Genomic DNA, 26,028 nt, shown 5'->3' on the forward strand with positions numbered 1-26,028 from the left:
AAACATGAAATTCCTAATAGTTATTGCCTAATTAATCTTAAGTTAGTCCTAAGTTTGTCTGAAATGCTCTGCCAATATAGAAGCTCTTATGGAAACAGTATATCATGCCAAGATAAAACCATTCCCATTACTAAATTTACTAATGGTAATATTGTTATATGTTTTGAACTACCTCAGTATTATCAATCTTATTTTATTTTTTAAAACATCGGCTGTTTCCCACCAAGGCAGGTTGGCCCGAAAAACAAAAACTTTCATCATCATTCACACCATCACTGCCTTGCCAGAGGCATGCTTACACTACAGTTATAAAACTGCAACATAAACACTCCTCCTTCAGAGTGATGGCACTGTACTTAACATCTCCAGGAATCAAGTCCGGCCTCCCGGTTTCCCTGAATCCCTTCATAAATGTTACCTTGCTTACACTCCAACAGCACGTCAAGTCCTAAAAATCATGTCTTCATTCGCCTATCTAACATGCTCACGCATGCTTGCTGGAAGTCAAAGCCCTTCACACACAAAACTTCCTTTATACTCTCCCTCCAACCTTTCCTAGGCTGACCCCTACCCTGCCTTCCCTCCACTACAGATTTATACAGTGGAACCTCTACTTGCGAGCGTGTCCACATGCGAGTTTTTCCAAATGCGAGCAGTCAATGGGTTGATTTTTTGCTTCCATACGCAAGCAAAATTTCCACAAGTGAGCAGACCTCAAGGCAGGTTCCTTGACACTGGTGAGGGGCTCTTGCTCTTGATCTCGGGAATTGTATCTCATTGTTTGTTGGACTATCTTATTGAAACTTGGGCAATGTATGAAGGAAAGATGCTTCTTAACATACACCAAAAATGAAAGAAATCGAAGCATAAATAATGGAGTTCACTTCTCAGCAATTAGCCACCACATAGCGGTAATTCTGAATGGTTTTTATGGTTGTATTCTCATTTTTTTTGGTCTCATTTGATAGAATGGAAGATATATTACAGAAACAGATATGATTTTGATTGCTTTCGCGACAAAAAGTGCCTTGAAATTGAGCTCAACCTAGGAGAAATGGTCCATTGCTTGGATGTTTCAGAGTAAACAAATGACATCACTGTCCACTCCAATATGCAGTCGTGAATGGGTTGACATTATTTATACAATTATTGCAATAAGGAATAACAGTAAATCTTATATTTTTTGTGGGAATAAAAATTACAAATCATTTATATAATAAAAATAATAATAATAATCATAATAATAATAATAAGTACAATAATAATAATAATAATAATAACCTAGGTAGTAGGTTGGTAGACAGCAACCGCCCAGGGAGGTACTACCGTCCTGCCAAGTGAGTGTAAAACGGAAACCTGTAATTGTTTTACATGATGGAAGGATTGCTGGTGTCCATTTTTCTGTCTCATAAACATGCAAGGTTTCAGGTACGTCTTGCTACTTCTACTTACACTTAGGTCACACTACACATACATGTACAAGCATATATGTATATACACACCCCTCTGGGTTTTCTTCCATTTTTCTTACTAGTTCTTGTTCTTGTTTATTTCCTCTTACCTCCATGGGGAAGTGGAACAGAATTCTTCCTCCGTAAGCCATGCGTGTTGTAAGAGGCGACTAAAATGCCGGGAGCAAGGGGCTAGTAACCTCTTCTCCTGTATATATTACTAAATGTAAAAGGAGAAACTTTTGTTTTTTCTTTTGGGCCACCCCACCTCGGTGGGATACGGCCGATGTGTTGAAAGAAAGAATAATAATAGTATAATAATATAATACAATAATAATAATTATAATAATAATATATGTATAATAATAATACATATATAATAATAATGTACTACATATAATAATTATAATAATAGATGGCTTCAAAAGGCCGTCACTAGATGGCAGTGTTTACCACAACAAAGAGGGAGCGGTTGTGGCCGTCTCCACCTGTTACATAATGACATATTTTATTCATTCTAGAGTATATACATGTATCATGTTTCTATGTTATTGTTTGTTATGTCATATTAGATGAACTGTGATATATAAATAAGCCATATAGATGATATTAGCGAAATTATTCATAAAGTATTTTGCCCGGTCTCCAGACAAACTCGTCCACCGCCAACACCGTCCATACCACTACATGAATGACATATTTTATTCATTCTAGAGTATATATCAGTTTTCTATGATATTTATATTGTTTATTATGTCACATTAGATGAAGTGAGATAGATAAATAAGCCGTAGAGTTGATATTAGCGAAATTATTGAAGTACAGAATTCCACTGGAATGGATTAATTGCATTTCAATTAATTTAAATGAGGAAAATTGACTCTGCAAACGAGCAAATCCAGTTGCAAGCAAGGTCATGAAATGGATTAAACTCGCAAGTAGAGGTTCCACTGTACTCTAGAAGTCATTCCATTTTGTTCCATCCTCTCTACAGGTCCAAACCATCTCAATAACCCCTACTCAGCTCTCTGGATAATAGTTTCGGTAATCCCGCACCTCCTCCTAATTTCCAAACTATGAATTCTCTGCATTATATTCACTTCACACATTGCCCTCAGACTTGACATCTCCACAGCCTCCAGACTTTTTCTTGTTGCAACATTCACAACCCATGCCTCACACCCATACAAGAGCACTGGTATAACTATACTCTCATACAGTCCCCTTTTTGCTCTCACAGATAAAGTTCTTTGTCTCCAGAGACTCCTTAGTGCACCACTCACCTTTTTTCCCTTGCCAATTCTGTGATTCACCTCATCCTTCAGAGACCCATCTACTGCCATGTCCATTCCCAAATATCTGAACACACTCACCTACTCTATACTCTCTCCCTCCAATCTGATATCCAATCTTCCATTACCCAATTATTTTATTATCCTCATCACCTTATCTTTCCTATACAGTGGACCCCCGCATAGCGACCTTAATCCGTGCAAGAGGGCTGGCTGTTATGCGAAATGTTCGGTATGCAAATGAATTTTCCCCATAAGAAATAATGGAAATCAAATTAATCCGTGCAAGACACCCAAAAGTATGAAAAAAAAATTTTTACCACATGAAATATACATTTTCCTACACACAAAGAGAAGGATACATGCACAATAGTAGAGTAGTACATGCACAATATATATTGTGCATGTACTACTCTACTAAATGAAGAATAAATGACACTTACCTTTATTGAAGATGCAGCAATGACTGATGAGACACTGTGTCCTAGGAGTGCCTTTTCCTCCTGAGTACTGTAGGTCCTGTTTGGTATTTTCTTCCAGAACAGGCCTTATCACACTGTGTATGCCACTACGATTCTTAAATCTCTCAAACCAACCTTTGCTGGCTCTAAATTCACCAATATGAGCACTAGTTCCAGGCATTTTCCCTGTTCACCTGGGTGTTAGTCGACTGGTGTGGGTTGCATCCTGGGAGACAAGATTAAGGACCCCAATGGAAATAAGTTAGACAGTCTTCGATGACACTGACTTTTTTGGGTTATCCTGGGTGGCAAATCCTCTGGGGTTAATTGTTTCTTGGTATTCTCAATAAGCCACACCAACAACGGTGGTACAGCAGCTGACGGTGGTACAGCAGCAACAGACGATGCTACAGCAGCAACAGACGATGCTACAGCAGCAGCAGACGATGCTACAGCAGCAGCAGACGATGCTACAGCAGCAACTGACGATGTTACAGCAGTAGCAGACGATGCTACAGCAGCAGCAGCAGACGATGCTACAGCAGCAGCAGCAGCTGACGGTGGTACAGCAGCAACAGACGATGCTACAGCAGCAACAGACGATGCTACAGCAGCAGCAGACGATGCTACAGCAGCAACTGACGATATTACAGCAGCAGCAGACGATGCTACAGCAGCAGCAGCAACAGACGATGCTACAGCAGCAGCAGCAGCTGACGGTGGTACAGCAGCAACAGACGATGCTACAGCAGCAACAGACGATGCTACAGCAGCAACAGACAATGCTACAGCAGCAGCAGACGATGCTACAGCAGCAGCAGACGATGCTACAGCAGCAGCAGACGATGCTATAGCAGCAGCATATGATGCTACAGCAGCAGCAGACGGTACTACAGCAGCAGCAGCAGCTGACGGTGGTACAGCAGCAGCAGCAGCAGCTGACGGTGGTACAGCAGCAGCAGCTGACAGTGCAGCAGCAGCAGCTGACAGTGCAGCAGCAGCTGACGGTGGTACAGCAGCAGCAGCAGCTGTACCACCAATAGTAGCGATGGTTGATTGGGGTTTATTATACAACCTGGCCAGCTCGGAGACACGCACTCCACTTTCATACTTATCAATGATCTTTTTCTTCATCTCCATAGTAATTCTCACCCTTATTGCTGTAGGGTTGGCACTAGAAGCTTTCTTGGGGCCCATGGTCACTTATTTTCCAGAAAAAATCACCAAAAACATTGTAATAATACGAAATGTTCCGATTGTATGCTTGGATGTTACCGCGGAGGCTGGCTGGTAAACAATGCCACCGGCGGAACATGTGAGCGTGGCTCAGGCCGCACATTGGACGCGTCTCGGACGAAGGGCGTTGAGCGGGTTTTTGGGCGGTATGTGAGGCAAAATTTTTGCGATCAAAGCGTCCGGTATGCGGATTGTACGGTATGCGATGCGTCCGGTATGCGGGGGTCCACTGTATTCACTTTTAATTTCCTTCTTTTACATACCCTAAGACCTAAGTCATCAACCAACTTCTGCAACTTTTCTTCAGAATCTCCTAAAAACACAGTGTCATCAGTAAAGAGCAACTGTGACAACTCCCACTTTGTGTTAGCATTCAGTTCTCTTACATCTATAAATATACTGAAAAACCATGGTGACATCACACATCCCTGTCTAAGGCCTACTATTACTGGGGAATAATCTCCCTCTCGTCTACATACTCTAACCTGAGTCTCACTATCCTCGTAAAACTTTTTACTGCTTTCAATAACCTACCTCCTATTCCATACATTTACAACATCTGCCATATTGTCCCCATATCTACCCTATCATATGCTTTTTCCAAATCCATAAATGCCACAAATACCTCTTTACTTTTATCTAAATACTGTTCACCTATATGTTTCACTGTAAACACTTGGTCTACACACCCCCTACCCTTCCTCAACCCTCCTTGTTCATCATCTATCCTGTTCTCCTTCTTACTCCTAATTCTTTCAGTAATAACTCTACCATACACTTTACCAGGCATACTCAACAGAGTTATTCTCCTATAATTTTTACACTTTTGTCCCTTTTGCCTTTATATAAAGGAACTATGCATACTCTCTGCTAATCTCTAGGTACCTTACCCTCTTCCATACATTTATTAAATAAAAACACTAACCACTCCAAAACTATATCTCTACTTGCTTTTAACATTTCTATTTTTATCCCATCAATCCCAAGTGCTTTACCCCCTTTCACTCTACTCACTGCCCCATGCACTTCTCCCACATTCACAACTAGTTCTTCCTCACTCCTACAAGATGTTATTCCTCCTTGCCCTATACACGAAATCACAGCTTCCCTATCTTCATCAACATTTAACAATTCCTCAAAATATTCCATCCATCATCCCGATATCTCTAACTCTCCATTTAGTAACTCTCCTATTTTTAACTAAGAAATCCATTATTGCCCAAGGCTTTCTCAACTTATTAATCTCACTCCAAAACCTTTTCTTATTTTCAACAAAATTTGTTGATAACATCTCATCCACCCTCTCATTTGCTCTCTTTTTACATTTCTTCACCACTCTCTTTGACTCTCCATATACTCCTCCCTCCATGCATCACTTCTACTTTGTAAAAACCTCTAATATGCTAACTTTTTCCCTCTAGCTACTCTCTTTACATCATCATTCCACCAACTGCTCTCTCTCCTCAACACTCCTCTCTTCTACAGGTGCATACACACTTATTATGACCCACTTTTCACATCCGACTCTTATTTTAATCCACATAATCCTTGAATTTATACATTTATGTTCCCTCTTCTCTCTCTATAACTGATCCTTCAACATTACTGCTACCCCTTCCTTAGCTCTAACTCTCTCAGATACTCCTGACTTAATCCCATTTATTTCTCCCCACTGACACTCCCCTACCCCATTCAGCTTTGTTTTGCTTAGGGCTAGGATATCCAACTTCTTTTCATTCATAACATTAGCAATCATCTCTTTCTTATCATCTGCACTACATCCATGCACATTCAAACATCCGAATTTTATACAGTTTTTCTTTTCCTTATTTTTTTTTCATTAACACATCGGCCGAGTCCCACCAAAGCAGGGTGGCCCGAAAAAGAAAAACTTTCATCATTCATTCTATCACTGTCATGCCAGAAGGGTGCTTTACACTACAGTTTATGAAACTGCAACATTAACACCCCTCCTTCAGAGTGCAGACACTGTACTTTCCATCTCCAGGACTCAAATCCAGCCTGCCAGTTTCCCTGAATACCTTCATAAATGTTACTTTGCTCACACTCCAACAGCACGTCAAGTATTAAAAACCATTTGTCTCCAGTCTCTCCTATCAAATACGCTCACGCACGTTTGCTGGAAGTCCAAGCCCCTCGCACACAAAACCCCCTTTACCCCCCTCCAACCTTTCCTAGGTCAACCCCTACCCTGCCTTCCATCCACTACAGATTTATACACTCGAAGTCATTCTGTTTCGTTCCATTCTCTCTACATGTCCGAACCACCTCAACAACCCTTCCTCAGCCCTCTGGACAACAGTTTTGGCAATCCCACACCTCCTAACTTCCAAACTACGAATCCTCTGCATTATATTCACACCACACATTGCCCTCAGACATGACATCTTCACTGCCTCCAGCCTTCTCCTCGCTGCAACATTCATCACCCATGCTTCACACCCATATAAGAGCGTTGGTAAAACTATACTCTCATACATTCTCCTCTTTGCTTCCAAGGACAAAGTTCTTTGTCTCCACAGACTCCTAAGTGCACCGCTCACCCTTTACCCCTCATCAATTCTAAGATTCACCTCATCTTTCAGAGACCCATCTGCTGACACGTCCACTCCCAAATATCTGAATACATTCACCACCTCCATACTCTCTCCATCCAATCTGTTATCACTCTTTTCCTTGTTTTTAGTAATTTATACAGGAGAAGGGGTTACTAGCCCATTGCTCCTGGCATCTAGTCGCCTCCTATGACACACAGCTTACAGAGGAAGAATTTTGTTCCACTTCTCCATGGAGATAAGCAGAAATAAACAAGAACAAGAACTAGGAAGAAAACAGAAGAAAACTGAGAGGGGTTAGTATATATATGCCTGTACATGCATGTGTAGTGTGACCTAAGTGTAAGTAGAAGTAGCAAGACGTACCTGCAACCTTGCATGTTTATTAACCCTTAAATGGTCCAAACGTATATATACGTTTTTTCAACATCTGAAAGTATGCAAAAAAATGTAGATCTTCTTTTTTGTTTTACATTTGAAAATGTGTAAAAAAAACTTTTATCTACATGTTTTTTTTTTGTTACATTTGAAAATATGTTAAAAAAAAGTAGATCTACTTTTGTAGCACTACGAATCTGAACGTCAATCTCTTTGGACCGTTTAAGGGTTAATGATAAACTTTTTAATTACCTAACTTTTACGTCAATATGCATTAATGAACATTAAAATGTACTGTTCCATAATGTGTCAATACAGAGTAGTTAGTAAGAATTAGGATTAGGTATTTCGGGCAGACTAACTTTCGTTATCCCAGGTAATTTACACTATGTACTTATGTGTACCTGTGAGATTGAGACATATACTGAGACAGATACAGACAAAGATAGATACAGACAGACAGAGACAGATACACAGACATAGACAGACACAGCCAAAGTCAATCAGCCAGCCAGCAACCCACCTACCCAGCCAGTCAGCCGATCAGTCAGCCGGCCACCCAGCCAGCTTGCCTGCTGAACGCATGTTACACATATTCCACACAATTGTTGCACATGGGTTATTATCGAGGTTTTTGATATTTCCTCAACCGCTTGTCGCCACATCCATCTCAAAGCCACTAAACTCAGGGTCAGCATCACTTTCCTCTCAAAAGGGAAGTGTTAACCTTCTGACTGTCACAAGCCCCTTTCTGAAACTGTCATTCTATGTCGCAAAATTTTTCGAAAAAAAAAAAAAAAAAAAAAAAAAAAAAAAAAAAAAAAAAAAACTTATAAAATGATAGAATCTTTTCCTGATGGTAATGACACCAAAAGTATGAAATTTGGTTGAAAACTCACAGAATTATGCTCCTGCGAAGTTAGCAGTCTCGGCGACATACGCATCGGCGATTTTGCCGACTTTGAGCCCTGTTTTTGGCCAATTCCATTGTTCCAGTTAACCAAAATCAAAGTTATTTCTTTAGAACTCCATTTTTTTCTATCAGTTGAGTACAAGAAACTGCCCATTTACCAATCTGAACTACCCAATACAGTGGTCAGAAATTGGAAATTTGGCCAACTTCATGCAAATTAAAAAAGATGCCAATTTCAAAATAGGGTCCAGAATAAACAATGTAGACATTCTTGGCACTAAAATAATGTATCCTCTGTTCATTAGTCACGTCTCTAGGCCCCTCTTATATTACTATTGCTTTCGATTTTGATTTTTTATTCATACAAAAATTACAAAATTTACTGTTATGCAGACTAATGCATTATTGTAAAAATGGTATAAATAATATCAGTGCTCTAGTGAAATAATATTAGACTCCCCAGCTGACGTGTATTGAAAGTGTGGTGTGATCTGCTTGCTCTTGAACATTGGTAAAAATCAAACATTTCCGCTACTTTGAGCTCAATTTCAAGGTCGTTTTCACCGTGAAATTAATCAAAATCATCTCTATTTCTGTAATATGTTTTCCATTTTATCACGGGAGACCATGAAAACGAGAATACAATGATAAATACTGTACGAAAATACACCTCAAATTCGGCGTTTTAATAAAAAAAAAAGTCAGGTATTTTTTTCTCATTATGCACTGTGTGCTGCAGGATTTTTTTTATGTGGTGCACACTGACCACACAGACCCATTCTCTCACATGTGGGCCTACCAGCTTTCTCCTGCTTGATTTGAAGCCACTAGAATTTACGCATATTAATACGTCGAAACAGTGGTTCGTAAGATGTATATATACGAGCAAAACAGTCAATGGGTTAATATGACATGGCATCAGTGAATCTCTTATGTTTGCCATGCTGTTCACTCTAGTTGGTGCCCAATTGAACTGGTGGTCTCAAATTTTTTTAATATTGTGCACACCGAGTGTTAATACCCATTCTATACTGACCAGGCATCTCAGGCCAATCATGCCATATCTGGAGGCAGGAAAAGTAAAAAGTTGATTACATTTGTAGTGGTAGCAGTAAGAATGCAGATCTACATTTGGACAGTTAAGGAGTTAAGCTAGGACTCAAGCAGCCCTCACCAACCTTTCCCTAACACTTCCTCCCACTACATTTTTTATATTATTTTTTCTTGGTTGTTAGTTTATCAGATATATTTGAGTTTCGTATATGGTTCACTGGTGTAAATATAATAAGTTCCCAATTGTTGAGTACAACTTGATCAAGAAATGTAGAGTCTCTAAACTGCAATTGTGTTCACATGTACTGGAAGCTTATGCAATCACCAGGGAGCTCACTGCTTAGTCAACAACATTTCACAAGGTGTGTCACATTGCTTAACCCCTAAATGGTCCAAACGTATATACAGTGGACCCCCGCATACCGATTTTAATCCGTGCAAGAGGGCTCATTGGTATGCGAAATAATCGGTATGCGAATGAATTTTCCCCATAAGAAATAATGGAAATCAAATTAATCCGTGCAAGACACCCAAAAGTATGAAAAAAAAATTTTTACCACATGAAATATACATTTTCCTACACACAAAGAGAAGGATACATGCACAATAGTAGAGTAGTACATGCACAGTATATATTGTGCATGTACTAGTCTACTAAATGAAGAATAAATGACACTTACCTTTATTGAAGATGCAGCAATGACTGATGAGACACTGTGTCCTGGGAGTGCCTTTTCCTCCTGAGTACTGTAGGTCCTGTTTGGCATTTTCTTCCAGAACAGGCCTTATCACACTGTGTATGCCACTACGATTCTTAAATCTCTCAAACCAACCTTTGCTGGCTTTAAATTCACCAATATGAGCACTAGTTCCAGGCATTTTTCCCTGTTCACCTGGGTGTTAGTCGACTTGTGTGGGTTGCATCCTGGGAGACAAGATTAAGGACCCCAATGGAAATAAGTTAGACAGTCTTCGATGACACTGACTTTTTTGGGTTATCCTGGGTGGCAAATCCTCTGGGGTTAATTGTTTCTTGGTATATTCTCAATAAGCCACACCAACAACAGTGCTACAGCAGCAGCAGACGATGCTACAGCAGCAGCAGCAGCTGACAGTGCAGCAGCAGCAGCAGCAGCTGTACCACCAATAGTAGCGATGGTTGATTGGGGTTTATTATACAACCTGGCCAGCTCGGAGACACGCACTCCACTTTCATACTTATCAATGATCTTTTTCTTCATCTCTATAGTAATTCTCACCCTTATTGCTGTAGGGCTGGCACTAGAAGCTTTCTTGGGGCCCATGGTCACTTATTTTCCAGATAAAATCACCAAAAACACTGTAATAATACGAAATGTTACGTTTGTATGCTTGGATGCTACCGCGGAGGCTGGCTGGTAAACAATGCCACTGGCGGAACATGTGAGGCTGGCTAAGGCGCACATTGGACGCGTCTCGGACGAACAGTGGTGAGCGGGTTTTTGAGCGGTATGCGAGGCAAAATTTTTGCGATTAAAGTGAGCGGTATGCGGAATAAACGGTATGTGATGCCAACGGTATGCGGCGGTCCACTGTATATGTTCTTACCACTAGTGCCCCAAACGTACATATATGTTTTATTTTTCCTGCCTCCAAATTTGACACGATTGGCCTGAGATGCCTGGTCAGCATAGAATGGGTCTTAAAACTCAGTGTGCACCATATTAAAAAATCTGGTACTGCTTAGTACCTTGTGGGAGAACCAGTTAAATTGAGCGGCAGCTTGAGCAAACAGTGCGGCAAACACCAAGGAGTCACTGATGTAATGTCATATTAACACTCCCCCTTTCACCCTTTGAGGGTCGACAGGCCCTCTCCGAAACTCGTTCTCAGGGTCGGCCAAATTTCAAAAAAAAAAAAAATTATTTTTTCTTATGAAAAAATAGAGTTTTTTTTTCTAAACATTATAGGATAAACAAAAAAATTTTACCATCAATACTTACGGAGATATGGATGCATGAAGTTTGCAGAAAATGAGCCGCGTATGGCAACAGCGGCGACTGCCACTCACCCGGTAAACTTTGATTTACTTGTATTTGAAGGTTTGTTGTTTTTTTCACTATTTTATTTTTTCACATAACTTATGTGGCCTATGAGACCAAAGTAAGGTGCAATGTACATATATACACTCGTTGTATACAACACAATAAGCACACAAACATAATTATCAATATATTGTTTACAAAACTTGTTTACAAAAACAAACAATACAAAACATTGTTTATTATTATTGTTCTATAATATATATACCAATATACAGTCACTGAACATATTCCTATTAGTTCTGCAGCTTGTGGAACTCTGAAACATGGTGTCATACACAATGGTGTTTTATCTTTCTCCCTCATTCTATCTCTTTCAATCTGTCTCTCTCTTGCTATCTGTCTGTCTATCTCTGTCTCACAGGTACACATAAATACAAGTATACATAGTATAAATTACCTAGGATAACCCAAGAAACCCAGACAAAGTGCTATACTCTGCTTGAAGATGTGAGTAAAAGTGATGATGCAGTCTTGTGGCTCTCTGAGACAGAGAGCTAGATGGATAGACAGGGAGCTTGACAGACAGGCAAATAGACAGACAGAAATGTTAGTATACCAGCAAAAACAAAGGGAGGGCGATGTTCATCTCATCTTTTGGCATCAGCTCTACCCTCATTTACCCTCATCAAACGTCAGCACTTATCAGATGTTATCTCCCCTTATCTTGTTACTGTCATGGGTGAACATTTATTATTACATATTATTATTATTACCTATTATTATTATGTATTATTATTATTATGTATTATTATTATTATGTATTATTATTATGTATTATTGTTATCATTACGTATTCTTCTTCTTCTTCCTCCTCCTCCTCCTCTTCCTCCTCCTCCTCCTCTTCCTCCTCCTCCTCCTCTTCTTCCTCCTCCTCCTCCTCCTCTGCCTCCTCCTCCTCTTGCCTCCTCCTCCTCTTGCCTCCTCCTCCTCTTGCCTCCTCCTCCTCTGCCTCCTCCTCCTCTGCCTCCTCCTCCTCCTCCATTCTTGGAACAAGTTTGAAGAGCTTGTAGTTCATAATCACTATCATTATCATCACCAATGCTCACATCTGAGTCTGGGATTTTGGAAAATAGGAGTTTCCTCTTTGATTCTGGTACAACTGAACGACGGCCCAGCACCAGAGGTGGAAGGCTGTGGGTTGTCTGGGTTTTCCTCACTATTACCCATATTATGGTCATTAGTTTCGGTCAAAACCTCACCAGAACCTTGAAACTCATCTTCACTGTCACTTCCATCTGTATTAGAACTGTCACTGGGGAACAAAAGTGTCTCAATTCGCCGAGGAGTGAGGAACTTCTTACCGCAGGGCACGTGGAAATTGTGTACTATGATGGCATTCCCACAATGCACCACTGGGTCCCAGATTTTTTTCCTACTGCGCACACCCACCACACAGACCCATTCTCTCACATCTAGGCTTATCAGCCTTTTCCTGCGAGATTTGAGGCCGCTAGAATTTATGCGTACTAGTACGTCAAAAACCCCTACGCGTAAGACGTACTAGTACGACCAAAACCCTCAAAGGGTTAAGAGGAAAGTGATGTTAACCCCAAGTTTAGGGTCTGCCTATCTCTGTCTATTTGTCTCTGTATCTGTCTCTGTCTGTCTGTCTGTCTATCTGTCTCTGTCTATCTGTCTCTGTCTATCTGTCTCTGTCTATCTGCCTCTGTCTGTCTCTCTATCTCTTTTTATCTGTCTCACAGGTACACACAAATACAATTATACATAGTGTAAATCACCTAGGATAACCTAAAAAATCCGAAGTGCTATACTGTGCTTGTAGATATAATGCATATGAATATCTGTTGGTTCACAGTGGCTCTCTCTCAGACAGACAGACAAGCAGAGAGACAGAAAGGGACAAGCAGACAGAGACACAAGACTGAGAGACAGATAATCAGAGACAGAGATACAAGCTCATCAAATGTCACCCCTTATGTCTGCACCCTCGCTGGTGCCCATCAAATGTCATAGCTTATCTCCTCTTATCTCTGCACTCTCATATTATCTCTGTACCCTTGCTGGCACCCATTAAATGTCATCCTATATCTCATCACTGCCCTCCCGGATGCTTGTCACATTGCTTCTAGGAAGCCTCTTCCTTCTTCTTCCTCCTCCTTCCTTCTTTCTTCTTTTTCTTTTACACTCCCATGTATCCAAAACATTGCTGGAACTTGTAAATACTTTATATATATTCCTAGACAATAGTAAATGACCAAGGCATGCATTTGTGACAATTTGAGTACAATTTCAGTACCTAATATTAGTGTCAGAACAAATATTGGTTATGAAATGCCAAGAAATACAATAAATTGTAATTATTAGAACATAAAAATTATATAAAATAATATAAAAATGAGAAAAAATGGTATATCGGCAACACTTCCTCAAGCAGCAGGACTCGATGTTGCCGTCAGGTGAGCATTATGTGCCAACTTTGCAGCCTCATATCTCAGTAAGTACTGACTACACACTGTAACATTTGCAAAGAAATAAAATCTTTATCTTAACAAACAAATGCATATAAACAAAGAGGTTTGATGATATATTGTACCCTTAGTGACACTCTTTATTGCGACCCCTGAATGGGTCACAATGTATAAAATGTATAATACCTGTTCATATAATTTTATGTTGCTGATATTTGCGATATTAGCTAAATCGTAAATATGTTGCTTTATATTATTATTTGACTTAGTTATATTATTAGGTAGGATGTAACATTTACACCTTATTCAGTGCTCATTGCTCGAGAGTGTTAAGTAGCTGCCGCATTGTCTAACTATTGTAACTACCACTTCGCTTGTTTCACTGCCAGCTTCTCTGTAGTTGCTGGGCAGCAACAGTCCATGGAGAGTCACGTGATCAGGGTGGGGTGATCACACCTCACCTGGGTGAGAGGACTGCCTTGCCTTCACTAGCACTCTCTCTCTCTCTATTTGATGGTGATTCCAACAACACCTCCCTTTCCAGCTCTTCCTTGCTGGCCCTTGTTGGATCATCATCTCTGTCGCTCTCTCTTGTTGTTAGTTCTGTGTAACTCTGTTCATAGAGCATAGCCTAGACTTAGTGATTTTCGACGTTTTACTGAGGTTGTCGCACTGACACTCTGAGAAACTCAGGTCCTGAGCTGTAGCTTCTGACCTAATTTGTACAGGTATCTGTGCACTGTCACAGTCGGGGATTTTCTTATGCTGAACTTAGATTCAGTAGTATGGGAGTTTTGTGACTTTTGTGGAGGATCTGCAGATGGTCCCTACTTAGGGTCATTACGTTATCTCCTTGTTCCTGATTCTGTGTTGCTGCTGCTTGTTATATTGCTGTTCGGCAAATTGATCGTTTTACTGTTCAAGCAAGCTGTTTTGATTGCCAGGTTGGTCAAGAAGTTAGTTTATGTGAGGACTTTTAGTCAGTCACTGGTTACGTCTAATCGAGTTTTGAGACATAGTGAACTACTTAGAGCACTTACACACATACTCACTTGTATATACGTATTAGTATTATGTTCTTAAATGCTGACAATGTACCAGATGGTACTTAAAAGCCATAAAGAGATGATATGTGCCTTCAGAACAATACTACTGTACACGAGAGAAGTGTAGGAATTTGTATCCTATATTATATTAAATTGATTACCTTGATTTACTTTGACATTGTCCATCAAGACAACTTTATCTTTATTAATAAACTTCTTAAATTTTAATTTCTTTAGTTAGTAGCCTACCAGTTGTAATCCTGAAGCACTATTGAATCTTACTATTAAATTCTAATGGATAATTGGACCAGGATACTACTTGTTACAAAAACCCAGTAACAGGCTGGATGCTAGAGGGGCAGACCTTTCTAGTATTCACTGGAGATCTCTATCATTATTAGATATCGTGTTTTTTGTAACACTTTTAAACTCAAACTGTTCTCAATGGGCAAAAAACATGTTCTCACTGGAAATAGGACCTCTGTTCCAAGGTGTGCCTAAAAGCTATTTACTGTTATAAGTGGCTTAAATGCAGGACAAAACTTGTTGGCAAGAATGAAAATTATGTCAATTATGTATACATTAAAGTTATGAAGAGAAACTTTTTTTCTGTTGGGCCACCCTGTCTCAGTAGAATATGACTGGTTTGTTGAAAGAAGAAAGAAGACTTAAAAAAATATAGCTAGCCAGTCCACTATAGTACTTTATACTTACTTGAAAGTGTGTGGGTCGATGTAAAAATTCCATAGAGTCCAAAGCACCAGAATTATGAATATGGTCATCCACAATGTCACTACATGGCTGGAAGAGATAATCAGCAATGAGTCTACCTGATAAAGAAAGATTGAATATTCTGAAGATCTGTTAAATGTTGCTGTTGACAGGAGATAATGATTTCATGCACTGCTCAGGGACTAATAATTCCTCATACATATGAGGAAGTGCTAGAGGTGGATGTGGAGAAAGAGTGTGAGGCAGTGGGTAGAATGATAAGGGATTAAGCAGCTGGGACAGAGGGGATCAGTCTGATATTAAACAACACATGGAAATGCAGCTTTGAAATTGATGGTGTAATTATTCAGCATATCCAAGAAAAAAAAGGGAAGGTATCTAAGGATTGGCAGAGAGCATGTATAGTTCTTCTGTAAAAAGAAAAAGGGAACAAGAGAGAATAAGAATTGTTGAGTATGCTGGGTAAAGTGTATGGCAGAATTATTATTGAAAAAAGTTAGGGGTAAGACAGAAAGTAGGACTACAGAGGAACATGGAAGATATAAGAAGGGCAGGGAATGTGTAGACCAAGTGCTGACATGAAGGGTAGGGAATGTGTAGACCAAGTGCTGACATGGAAAGACACAAGTGACCAATACTATGACGAAGGTAAGGAAGTGTTTGTTGCATGTGACTATAATGATGACACAATGTATGCACACATCAACACAGTGGTGCAGAAAGACAGTGTCCTAGGAATCATCATACATGCTGATAACACTCAATATTGGTAAGACCTATTATATAATGATCAGTAATAACCAAATATAAAGATAAATATGACAAAATATTGATAGGCAAGAAAAGGGGAGATTTTAAGGTATTCATATTGACAGCAAATTTAACAAACTTATCCAGCACATCACTAAGAAAGTTTTTAAAAGGTAGGCATCTATATTCATGGGGAAGTGGTCAGCCAGTAGGGATCATTTAGTGTCTGGGGAATGAGGCAATCAAATTTAATACAAGGAAATGGAGAATAGGTCTGGTTCATTGGATCAAGAGCCACTCATCAGCATCAAGGCACATTGATGCTGAAGAATCATCCAAACTGTCTGAATTATCATTCGGACTCTCTGAAGTATTACCCACATTGTGTACTTACCTATTAAGGTGAGCACACAGTCTGGATGATACTTCAGGTAGTTTTCATGATATTTCAGGCAAACTGGATGATACCTCAGAGAGTCCAAATGACAATTCAGTGTATTTGGATGATTCTTCAGCTTGAATGATGTGCCTTGATGCTGAGGGGCTCTTGATCCAAGAAAGTGAACCCATCCAAAATTTCCTTGTGTATTTGTGTGTGTGCTTGAACATGTACAGTAGGGCCCCACTGTACAGCATTTTGCTTGGTGGTGTTTCACTAATACAGACATTTCAAATTATGACCAAAACTTGTTATATGGCTTACCCCCCCCCCCTACCTAACTCTCTAATATGGTCACTGCGTGCCACTGTCCTTACATTCTCTGTGAGCTCCATGTCTCTCCATTATGCATGGAAACTTTCCAAAATTTCAAGTGTTTTAAAGTTATTGCATATTTTATATATACAGTGGAACCTCAGCTTACGAGTGCCCCTCCATACTCGTTTTTCAGGATATGAGCAGTTGCTCAGTCTATTTTTTGTTTCTGGATACAGGCAAAAATTCAGGATGCGAGCTTCCCCCTCAAACAGCATTTTTTTATTTTTTTTAGACCTCCAGATCTTACAAAAATAAAAGTGAATATATAAGTGTAGTTCATTGTTGTGATGTATTATGTTGTTTTTACTGCTTAAGACTATAACTGCAACAGAAATAATAGTATTTCTTACCTTAAATTGTGGGTGCTGGTGTTTGTGGATGATTGTGGAGAGTTATGTTGTGGTCCTACTGGGCTGAGGTGGATGGTAGACATACTGGTACTGAAGTTGATGGTTGTACTGGAGTGTGCATAAATTCTGTAGTGGATTTCTGTTCTATTTTACCCTGCAGTACATTATACAACTGGCAGTAAGGCATCAGCTGCTCTAGACACTGTTTCAGGGCCCTCTTCAGTGAAAAAGTCTAACTTTAAGTCATTCAGTAAGTCAGTTGGTTAAGTCATTCAGTCAAATCAGTAAGTCAGTCAAGTCAACAAGTTATTCAGTCAAGGCAGTACATCAGTCAAGTCAGAAAGTCAGTCAGTCAAGTCAGTAAGTCATTCAGTCAAGTCAGTAAGTCATTCTGTAAGTCAGTAAGTCATTCAGTCAGTTGGTCAAGTCAGTAAGTCAAGTCAGAAAGTCAGTCAAGTCAGAAAGTCAGTCAAATCAGTCAGTCAAGTCATTAGGTCAGTCAGTCAAGTCATTAAGTCATTCAGTCAGTTGGTCAAGTCAGAAAGTCAGTCAAGTCATTAAGTCATTCAGTCAAGTCAGTAAGTCATTCAGTCAGTTGGTCAAGTCAGTAAGTCAGTCAAGTCATTCCATAACAAATGAGAATGAACTATTAAGATTTCTTTGGGACACAAATCTCATAGACTTACTAATCACAATGCCCAAACAAACTCCTACGTGTTAGTGTATTTTGTTGCTCAATTATTGCACTAATTCCTCAGTACAATCCTTAATTTGTTAAGTTCAACTACCCCATCTTTTTTATTTTTTATATATTTTTCTATATTTTTTAATTGCTATTACTTGCTGAATGCTTAAGTGTATAACTGAATTATCTATTCTGTAAGTTGTAGATTCAATACACAGTAGGGCCCCACTTATATGGCGGGTTAGGTTCCAAGCTGTCGCCAGAAAGCAGACATCGCCGGAAGGCAGAACGCCATTTTTTTCCATTTATAAATGCATATAAATGCCAGACAACAAGTTTACACTAAATTATATTAAGTTAGTAATAGAACTAGGCATTAAAAACACACAAAATAAAATACATTCACAGTAAATTCATTACTTATCTTAAAGTACGTATTTGTAATCTTAATGTAGGGAGAGAGGTGAGTAGTACTTATTTGTAGGAAGTCAGTGTAGGTAGCCGGTAGGCGTAGCCCGCCTGGGCTACACCTACCGGCTACTTACACTGTGGCCCAGAGCCATATTATTAATATTGACATACCTTGTTCACTGAATTTAACCCTTAAACGGTCCAAACGTATATATACGTCCACGTGCGTAGCGCCCCAAACGTGTATATACGTTTTCTTTGTCATTCATTCAACATTGCCACATTAAGCCTGAGTCACCTAGACATGAGAGAATGGGTGTGCGCACTCACTGTGTGCCATATTAAAATAATTGGGGATGCCTGGGTACCATATGCTCTTTTTTCCTTTTAAAAGAAAAGATTGTTTTTTTCCTCAAAAAAGTTGGGGTGCTACGCGAGTGAACGTATATATACGTTTGGACCGTTTAAGGGTTAATCATTTCTAACAACTACCTTTAGATGCCATCATAAACGAAGGGAGAAGTAATGAATAATTCATGCTGAAAATTGTAAACAAAAGCGGAGTGTGGGAGTGGCTGGGCCAAACGCAGATTCATACACATTTTCTCTGATGGCTGAGCAGAGAAAATGTAATGTAATGTCCCTCCATCCGGCTGCCACACAGCTCCACAAGTATTATTATCAGAGCACATATAAAATATGCAATAAATGCCAGACAATACACAAATAACCCGCACATAAAAGAGAGAAGCTTACGACGACGTTTCGGTCCGACTTGGACCATTGACAAAGTCACTTTGTGTGACTTTGTCAATGGTCCAAGTCGGACCGAAACGTCATCGTAAGCTTCTCTCTTTTATGTGCGGATTATTTGTGTATCATTCCAGTCACGGTATTGTGCCTTTTTTGTTATTAATGCCAGACAAGTTTACATTAACTTATATTAAGTTAGCAATAGAAATACACATTAAAAATGCAAAAGGAGAGCAGATGACAGAGTGGGAGAGGCACTGACAAAAAATTTTAATGAAAATAAGAAAAAATTTGGGAGTGTGTTAAGAAAGCCTAGAGAACGAATGGATTTGTTAGTTAAAAACAGAGTAGGGGAGTTAGTAGATGGAGAGATGGAGGTTTTGGGTAGATGGCGAGAATATTTTGAGGAACTTTTAAATGTCGACGAAGAAAGGAAAGTGGTAATTTCATGCACTGGCCAGGGAGGTATACCATCTTTTAGGAGTGAAGAAGAACAGGATGTGAGTGTGGGGGAGGTGCGTGAGGCATTACATAGAATGAAAGGGGGTAAAGCAGCTGGAACTGACGGGATCATGACAGAAATGTTAAAAGCAGAGGGGATATAGTGTTGGAGTGGTTGGTATTTTTGTTTAATAAATGTATGAAAGAGGGGAAGGTACCTAGGGATTGGCAGAGAGCATGTATAGTCCCTTTATATAAAGGGAAGGGGACAAAAGAGATTGTAAAAATTACAGAGGAATAAGTTTACTGAGTATACTAGGAAAAGTGTACGGTAGGGTTATAATTGAAAGAATTAGAGGTAAGACAGAATGTAAGATTGCGGATGAGCAAGGAGGTTTCAGAGTGGGTAGGGGATGTGTAGATCAAGTGTTTACATTGAAGCATATATGTGAACACTATTTAGATAAAGGTAGGGAAGTTTTTATTGCATTTATGGATTTAGAAAAGGCATATGACAGAGTGGATAGGGGAGCAATGTGGCAGATGTTGCAAGTGTATGGAATAGGTGGTAAGTTACTAAATGCTGTAAAGAGTTTTTATGAGGATAGTGAGGCTCAGGTTAGGGTGTGTAGAAGAGAGGGAGACTACTTCCCAGTAAAAGTAGGTCTTAGAAAGCGATGTGTAATGTCACCATAGTTGTTTAATATATTTATAGATGGGGTTGTAAAAGAAGTAAATGCTAGGGTGTTCGGGAGAGGGGTGGGATTAAATTATGGGGAATCAAATTCAAAATGGGAATTGACAAAGTTCCTTTTTGCTGATGATACTGTGGTCATGGGAGATTCTAAAGAAAAATTGCAAAGGTTAGTGGATGAGTTTGGGAATGTGTGTAAAGGTAGAAAGTTGAAAGTAAACATAGAAAAGAGTAAGGTGATGAGGGTATCAAATGATTTAGATAAAGAGAAATTGGATATCAAATTGGGGAGGAGGAGTACGGAAGAAGTGAATGTTTTCAGATACTTGAGAGTTGACGTGTCGGCAGATGGATTCATGAAGGATGAGGTTAATCATAGAATTGATGAGGGAAAAAAGGTGAGTGGTGTGTTGAGGTATATGTGGAGACAAGAAACATTATCCATGGAGGCAAAGAAGGGAATGTATGAAAGTATAGTAGTACCAACACTCTTATATGGGTGTGAAGCTTGGGTTGTGAATGCAGCAGCGAGGAGGCGGTTGGAGGCAGTGGAGATGTCCTGTCTAAGGGCAATGTGTGGTGTAAATATTATGCAGAAAATTCGGAGTGTGGAAATTAGGAGAAGGTGTGGAGTTAATAAAAGTATTAGTCAGAGGGCAGAAGAGGGGTTGTTGAGGTGGTTTGGTCATTTAGAGAGACTGGATCAAAGTAGAATGATATGGAGAGCGTATAAATCTGTAGGGGAAGGAAGGCGGGGTAGAGGTCGTCCTCGAAAAGGTTGGAGGGAGGGGGTAAAGGTGGTTTTGTGGGCAAGGGGCTTAGACTTCCAGCAAGCGTGCATGAGCATGTTAGATAGAAGTGAATGGAGACGAATGGTATTTGGGACCTGACAATCTGTTGAAGTGTGAGCAGGGTAATATTTAGTGAAGGGATTCAGGGAAACCGGTTATTTTTATATAGCTGGACTTGAGTCCTGGAAATGGGAAGTACAATGCGTGAACTCTAAAGGAGGGGTTCGGGATATTAGCAGTTTGGAGGGATATGATGTGTATCTTTATAGGTATATGCTTCTAAGCTGTTGTATTCTGAGCACCTCTGCAAAAACAGTGATTATACGTGAGTGAGGTGAAAGTGTTGAATGATGATGAAAGTATTTTCTTTTTGGGGATTTTCTTTCTTTTTTGGGTCGCCCTGCCTCGGTGGGAGATGGCCGACTTGTAAAAAAAAAAAACCACTTGGAATCGACCGAAAGGGCTTGTAAACACTGGCACACTGACTGTCCATGGAGTCATGGAGTGGTTGGGCTCGTGTAGGCTGCGCTCCGGCCCCATGGACAAGTTCAGGACGAATGTCGTTTGATGAGTTTTTCACTGTTGGTAGAGCCATTTCTTTTATGCCAAAGAGCGTCGTTAGACAAATTTGCCCTTACTTGATGCCGCCGTTAGTTGAGGGTCCACTGTACTTTAAAATTAAACATCATAACATTTTAATATTACTGAATTCAGTTTCCTAGTAGAAATAAATTATAACCCATAGCCTCTAAAAATATATTAATCATTTGACTGTTTTGGCTGTATATATACGTCTTACGAGCCAGTGTTTCGGACACATATACAGTATACTCAATAATTCTAGCGGCTTCAAACCAAGCAGAAGAAAGATGGTAGGCTCACATGTGAGAGAATGAGTGTTTGTGGTCAGTGTGCACTGTATAAAAAAAATCCTGCAGCACGCAGTGCATGAGAGAAAAAAAACTCCGACCGTGTTTCTTGATTAAAATGCCGACTTTGAGGTGTATTTTCCTATAGTATTTATGGTTGTATTCTCATTTTCTTGGTCTCATTTGATAGAATGGAAAACACATTACAGAAATAGACATGATTTTGATAAGTTTCATGATAAAAACGACCTTGAAATTGAGCTCAAAATAGTGGAAATGTTCGATTTTTACCAATGTTCCAGAGTAAGCAAATCACATCACACATCCAATACACATCAACTGGGGAGTCTAATATTCTTTCACTAGTGCACTGATATTATTTACACCATTTTTACAATAATGCAGTAGTCTGCATAACAGTAAATCTTCTATTTTTGTGTGTGTGAATAAAAAATCAAATCAGAAAGCAAGAGTAATAAAAGAGGGGCCTGGAGACATAACTAATAAAGAGAGGATATGTTATTTTAGTGCCAAAAACATTTGCATTGTTTATTCTGGACCCTATTTTGAAATTGGCATATAATTTGCATGAAATTGGCCAAATTGCCAATTTCTGTCCACTTTATTGAGTAGTTGAAATTGGTAAATGGGCAGTTTCTTGTACTCATTTGATAGAAAAAATGGAGTTTGAAAGAAGTAGCGATGAGTCTGGTTGACTGGAACAAGGGAATTAGGCAAAAATAGGGCTCAAATTCGGCAAAATCGCTGATGCGTATATATCGCTGAGATCGCTTCCTTCGCTGGAGTGTACTTCTGTAAGTTTTCGATCAAATTTCGTACTTTTGGTGTCATTACTATCGGGAAAAGATTCTCTATCATTTTAAAATATTTTTTTGTTTTTCCCCAAAAATTTTTCGACACCAGGAGACATATCAGTATTTAGGGTCGTGACAGTCAAAGGGTTAAACTAGCTTTTGAGCCAATTTCTTGTTGTCTGAAAGGGATAATCTTTGATATAGGCCAAATTCTGAAGTTCTTTATAAAATTCCAAGGAATAAAAATTCTTAAGTCCCTTACTCGCAACACATAGTACAAATTCTCTGCAGACATTGGTGGATGAGTTTGGTAGGGTATATAAAAGAAGATAAATTAAAAGTGAATATAGGAAAGAGTCAGGTGATAAGGGTAACAAAAACATTAGGTAACGAAAGATTTAATATCAGATTGGAGGGAGAAAGTATGGAGGAGGTGAATGTATTCAGATATTTAGGAGTGGATGTGTCAGTGGAGGGGTTTATGAAAGATGAGGTGAATCACAGAACTGATGAGGGGAAAAAGGTGAGTGGTGCACTGAGGAGTCTGTAGAGACAAAGAACTTTGTCCATGGAAGCAAAGAGGGGAATGAATGAAAGTATAGTTATACCAATGCTCTTGTATGGGTGGTTAATATGGCAAGACAGTGACAATGTTGAAGAATGGGTTGTTAATGTTGCAAGGAGGTGGAGATGTCATGTGTGAGGGCAATGTGTGATGTGAATATAATGCTGAGAATTCGTAGTTTGGAAATTAGGAGGAGGTGCGAGACTACCAAAACTATTATCCAGAGGGCTGGGAGAGGGTTGTTGAGGTGATTTGGACATGTACAGAGGCTAGAACAAAAAGAATGACTTTATGAGTGTATAAATCTGCAGTGGAGGGAAGGCGGGGTAGGGGTCGACCTACAAAAGGTTGGAGGGAGAGGGTAAAGGAGGTTTTGTGTGTGAGGGGCTTGGACTTCCAGCAAGCATGCATGAGGGTGTTAGATAGGAGCAAATGGAGACAAATGTTTTTTTAGGATTTGACGTGCTGTTGGAGTGTGAGCAAGGAAACATTCATGAAGGGATTCAGGGAAATTGGCAGGCTGGACTTGAGTCCTGGAGATGGGAAGTACTGTGCCTGCACTCTGAAGGAGGGTTGTTAATGCTGCAGTTTTATAACTGTAGTGTAAGCATGCCTCTGGCAAGACAGTGATGAAGTGAATGATGAATAAAGTTTTTCTTTTTTAGGCCACCCTGCCTTGGTGAGAGACAGACGATGTGTTAATAACAATAAAAATAAATTCTCTGCATAATATTCACACCACACATTGCCCTCAGACACAACATTTCCACTGCCTCCAGCCTCCTCCTCACTGTAGCATTTACACCCCATGCTTCACACACATATAAGTATGTTGGTAAAAATTAACTGTGTCAGCTCCCATTTTGTATTTGATTCCCCATAATTTCATCCCACCTCTCTCCCAACACCCTAGCATTTATTTCTTTTACAACTCCATCTATAAATATGTTAAAGAACCATGGTGACATTATGCATCCCTGTCTAAGACCTACTTTTATTGGGAAGTAATCTCCCTCTCTCCTACACACCCTAACCTGAGCCTCACTGCCCTTATAAAAACTCTTTACAACATTTAGTAACTTACTACTTATTCTATACACTTGCAACATCTGCCACATTGTTCCCCTATCCACCTTATCATATTCATTTTCTAAATCCATAATTTTATTATTATTATTAACACACTGGCCGATTCCCACCAAGGCAGGGTGGCCCGAAAAAGAAAAACTTTCACCATCATTCACTCCATCACTGTCTTGCCAGAAGGGTGCTTTACACTACAGTTTTTAAACTGCAACATTAACATCCCTCCTTCAGAGTGCAGGCACTGTACTTCCCATCTCCAGGACTCAAGTCTGGCCTGCCAGTTTCCCTGAATCCCTTCATAAATGTTACTTTGCTCACACTCCAACAGCACGTCAAGTATTAAAAACCATTTGTCTCCATTCACTCCTATCAAACACGCGCACGCATGCCCGCTGGAAGTCCAAGCCCCTTGTACACAAAACCTCCTTTACCCCCTCCCTCCAACCTTTCCTAGGCCGACCCCTACCCCGCCTTCCTTCCACAACAGACTGATACACTCTTGAAGTCATTCTGTTTCGCTCCATTCTCTCTACATGTCCAAACCACCTCAACAACCCTTCCTCAGCCCTCTGGACAACAGTTTTGGCAATCCCGCACCTCCTCCTAACTTCCAAACTACAAATTCTCTGCATTATATTCACACCACACATTGCCCTCAGACATGATATCTCCACTGCCTCCAGCCTTCTCCTTGCTGCAACATTCATCACCAATGCTTCACACCCATATAAGAGCATTGGTAAAACTATACTCTCATACATTCCCCTCTTTGCCTCCAAGGACAAAGTTCTTTGTCTCCACAGTCTCCTAAGTGCACCGCTCACCCTTTCCCCCTCATCAATTCTATGATTCACGTCATCTTTCATAGACCCATCCGCTGACACGTCAACTCCCAAATATCTGAATACATTCACCTCCTCCATACTCTCTCCCTCCAATCTGATATCCAATCTTTCATCACCTAATCTTTTTGTTATCCTCATAACCTTACTCTTTCCTGTATTCACTTTTAATTTTCTTCTTTTGCATACCCTACCAAATTCATCCACCAACCTCTGCAACTTCTCTTCAGAATCTCCCAAGAGCACAGTGTCATCAGCAAAGAGCAACTGTGACAACTCCCACTTTATGTGTGATTCTTTATCTTTTAACTCCACGCATCTTGCCAAGACACTCGCATTTACTTCTCTTACAACCCCATCTATAAATATATTAAACAACCACGTTGACATCACACATCCTTGTCTAAGGCCTACTTTTACTGGGAAATAATCTCCCTCTTTCCTACATACTCTAACTTGAGCCTCACTATCCTCGTAAAAACTCTTCACTGCTTTCAGTAACCTACTTCCTACACCATACACCTGCAACATCTGCCACATTGCCCCCTTATCCACCCTGTCATACGCC

The 26,028-nt window shown here is 39.8% G+C and overlaps 1 protein-coding gene across 1 annotated transcript in view; it reads right to left on the bottom strand.

Annotated features, from left to right (window-relative positions):
* Positions 1–26,028, bottom strand: part of LOC128690516 (phosphatidylserine synthase 2) — a gene marked incomplete in the record, with an annotated part of 412,859 nt that overhangs the window by 21,322 nt on the left and 365,509 nt on the right. The window contains 2 exon segments of the mRNA XM_070089624.1: positions 15,634–15,720; positions 17,509–17,616. Coding sequence (XP_069945725.1) covers positions 15,634–15,720; positions 17,509–17,616 — 195 coding nt within the window.

Source organism: Cherax quadricarinatus, chromosome 29 (assembly GCF_038502225.1).
Source record: "Cherax quadricarinatus isolate ZL_2023a chromosome 29, ASM3850222v1, whole genome shotgun sequence".
NCBI lineage: Eukaryota > Metazoa > Arthropoda > Malacostraca > Decapoda > Parastacidae > Cherax > Cherax quadricarinatus.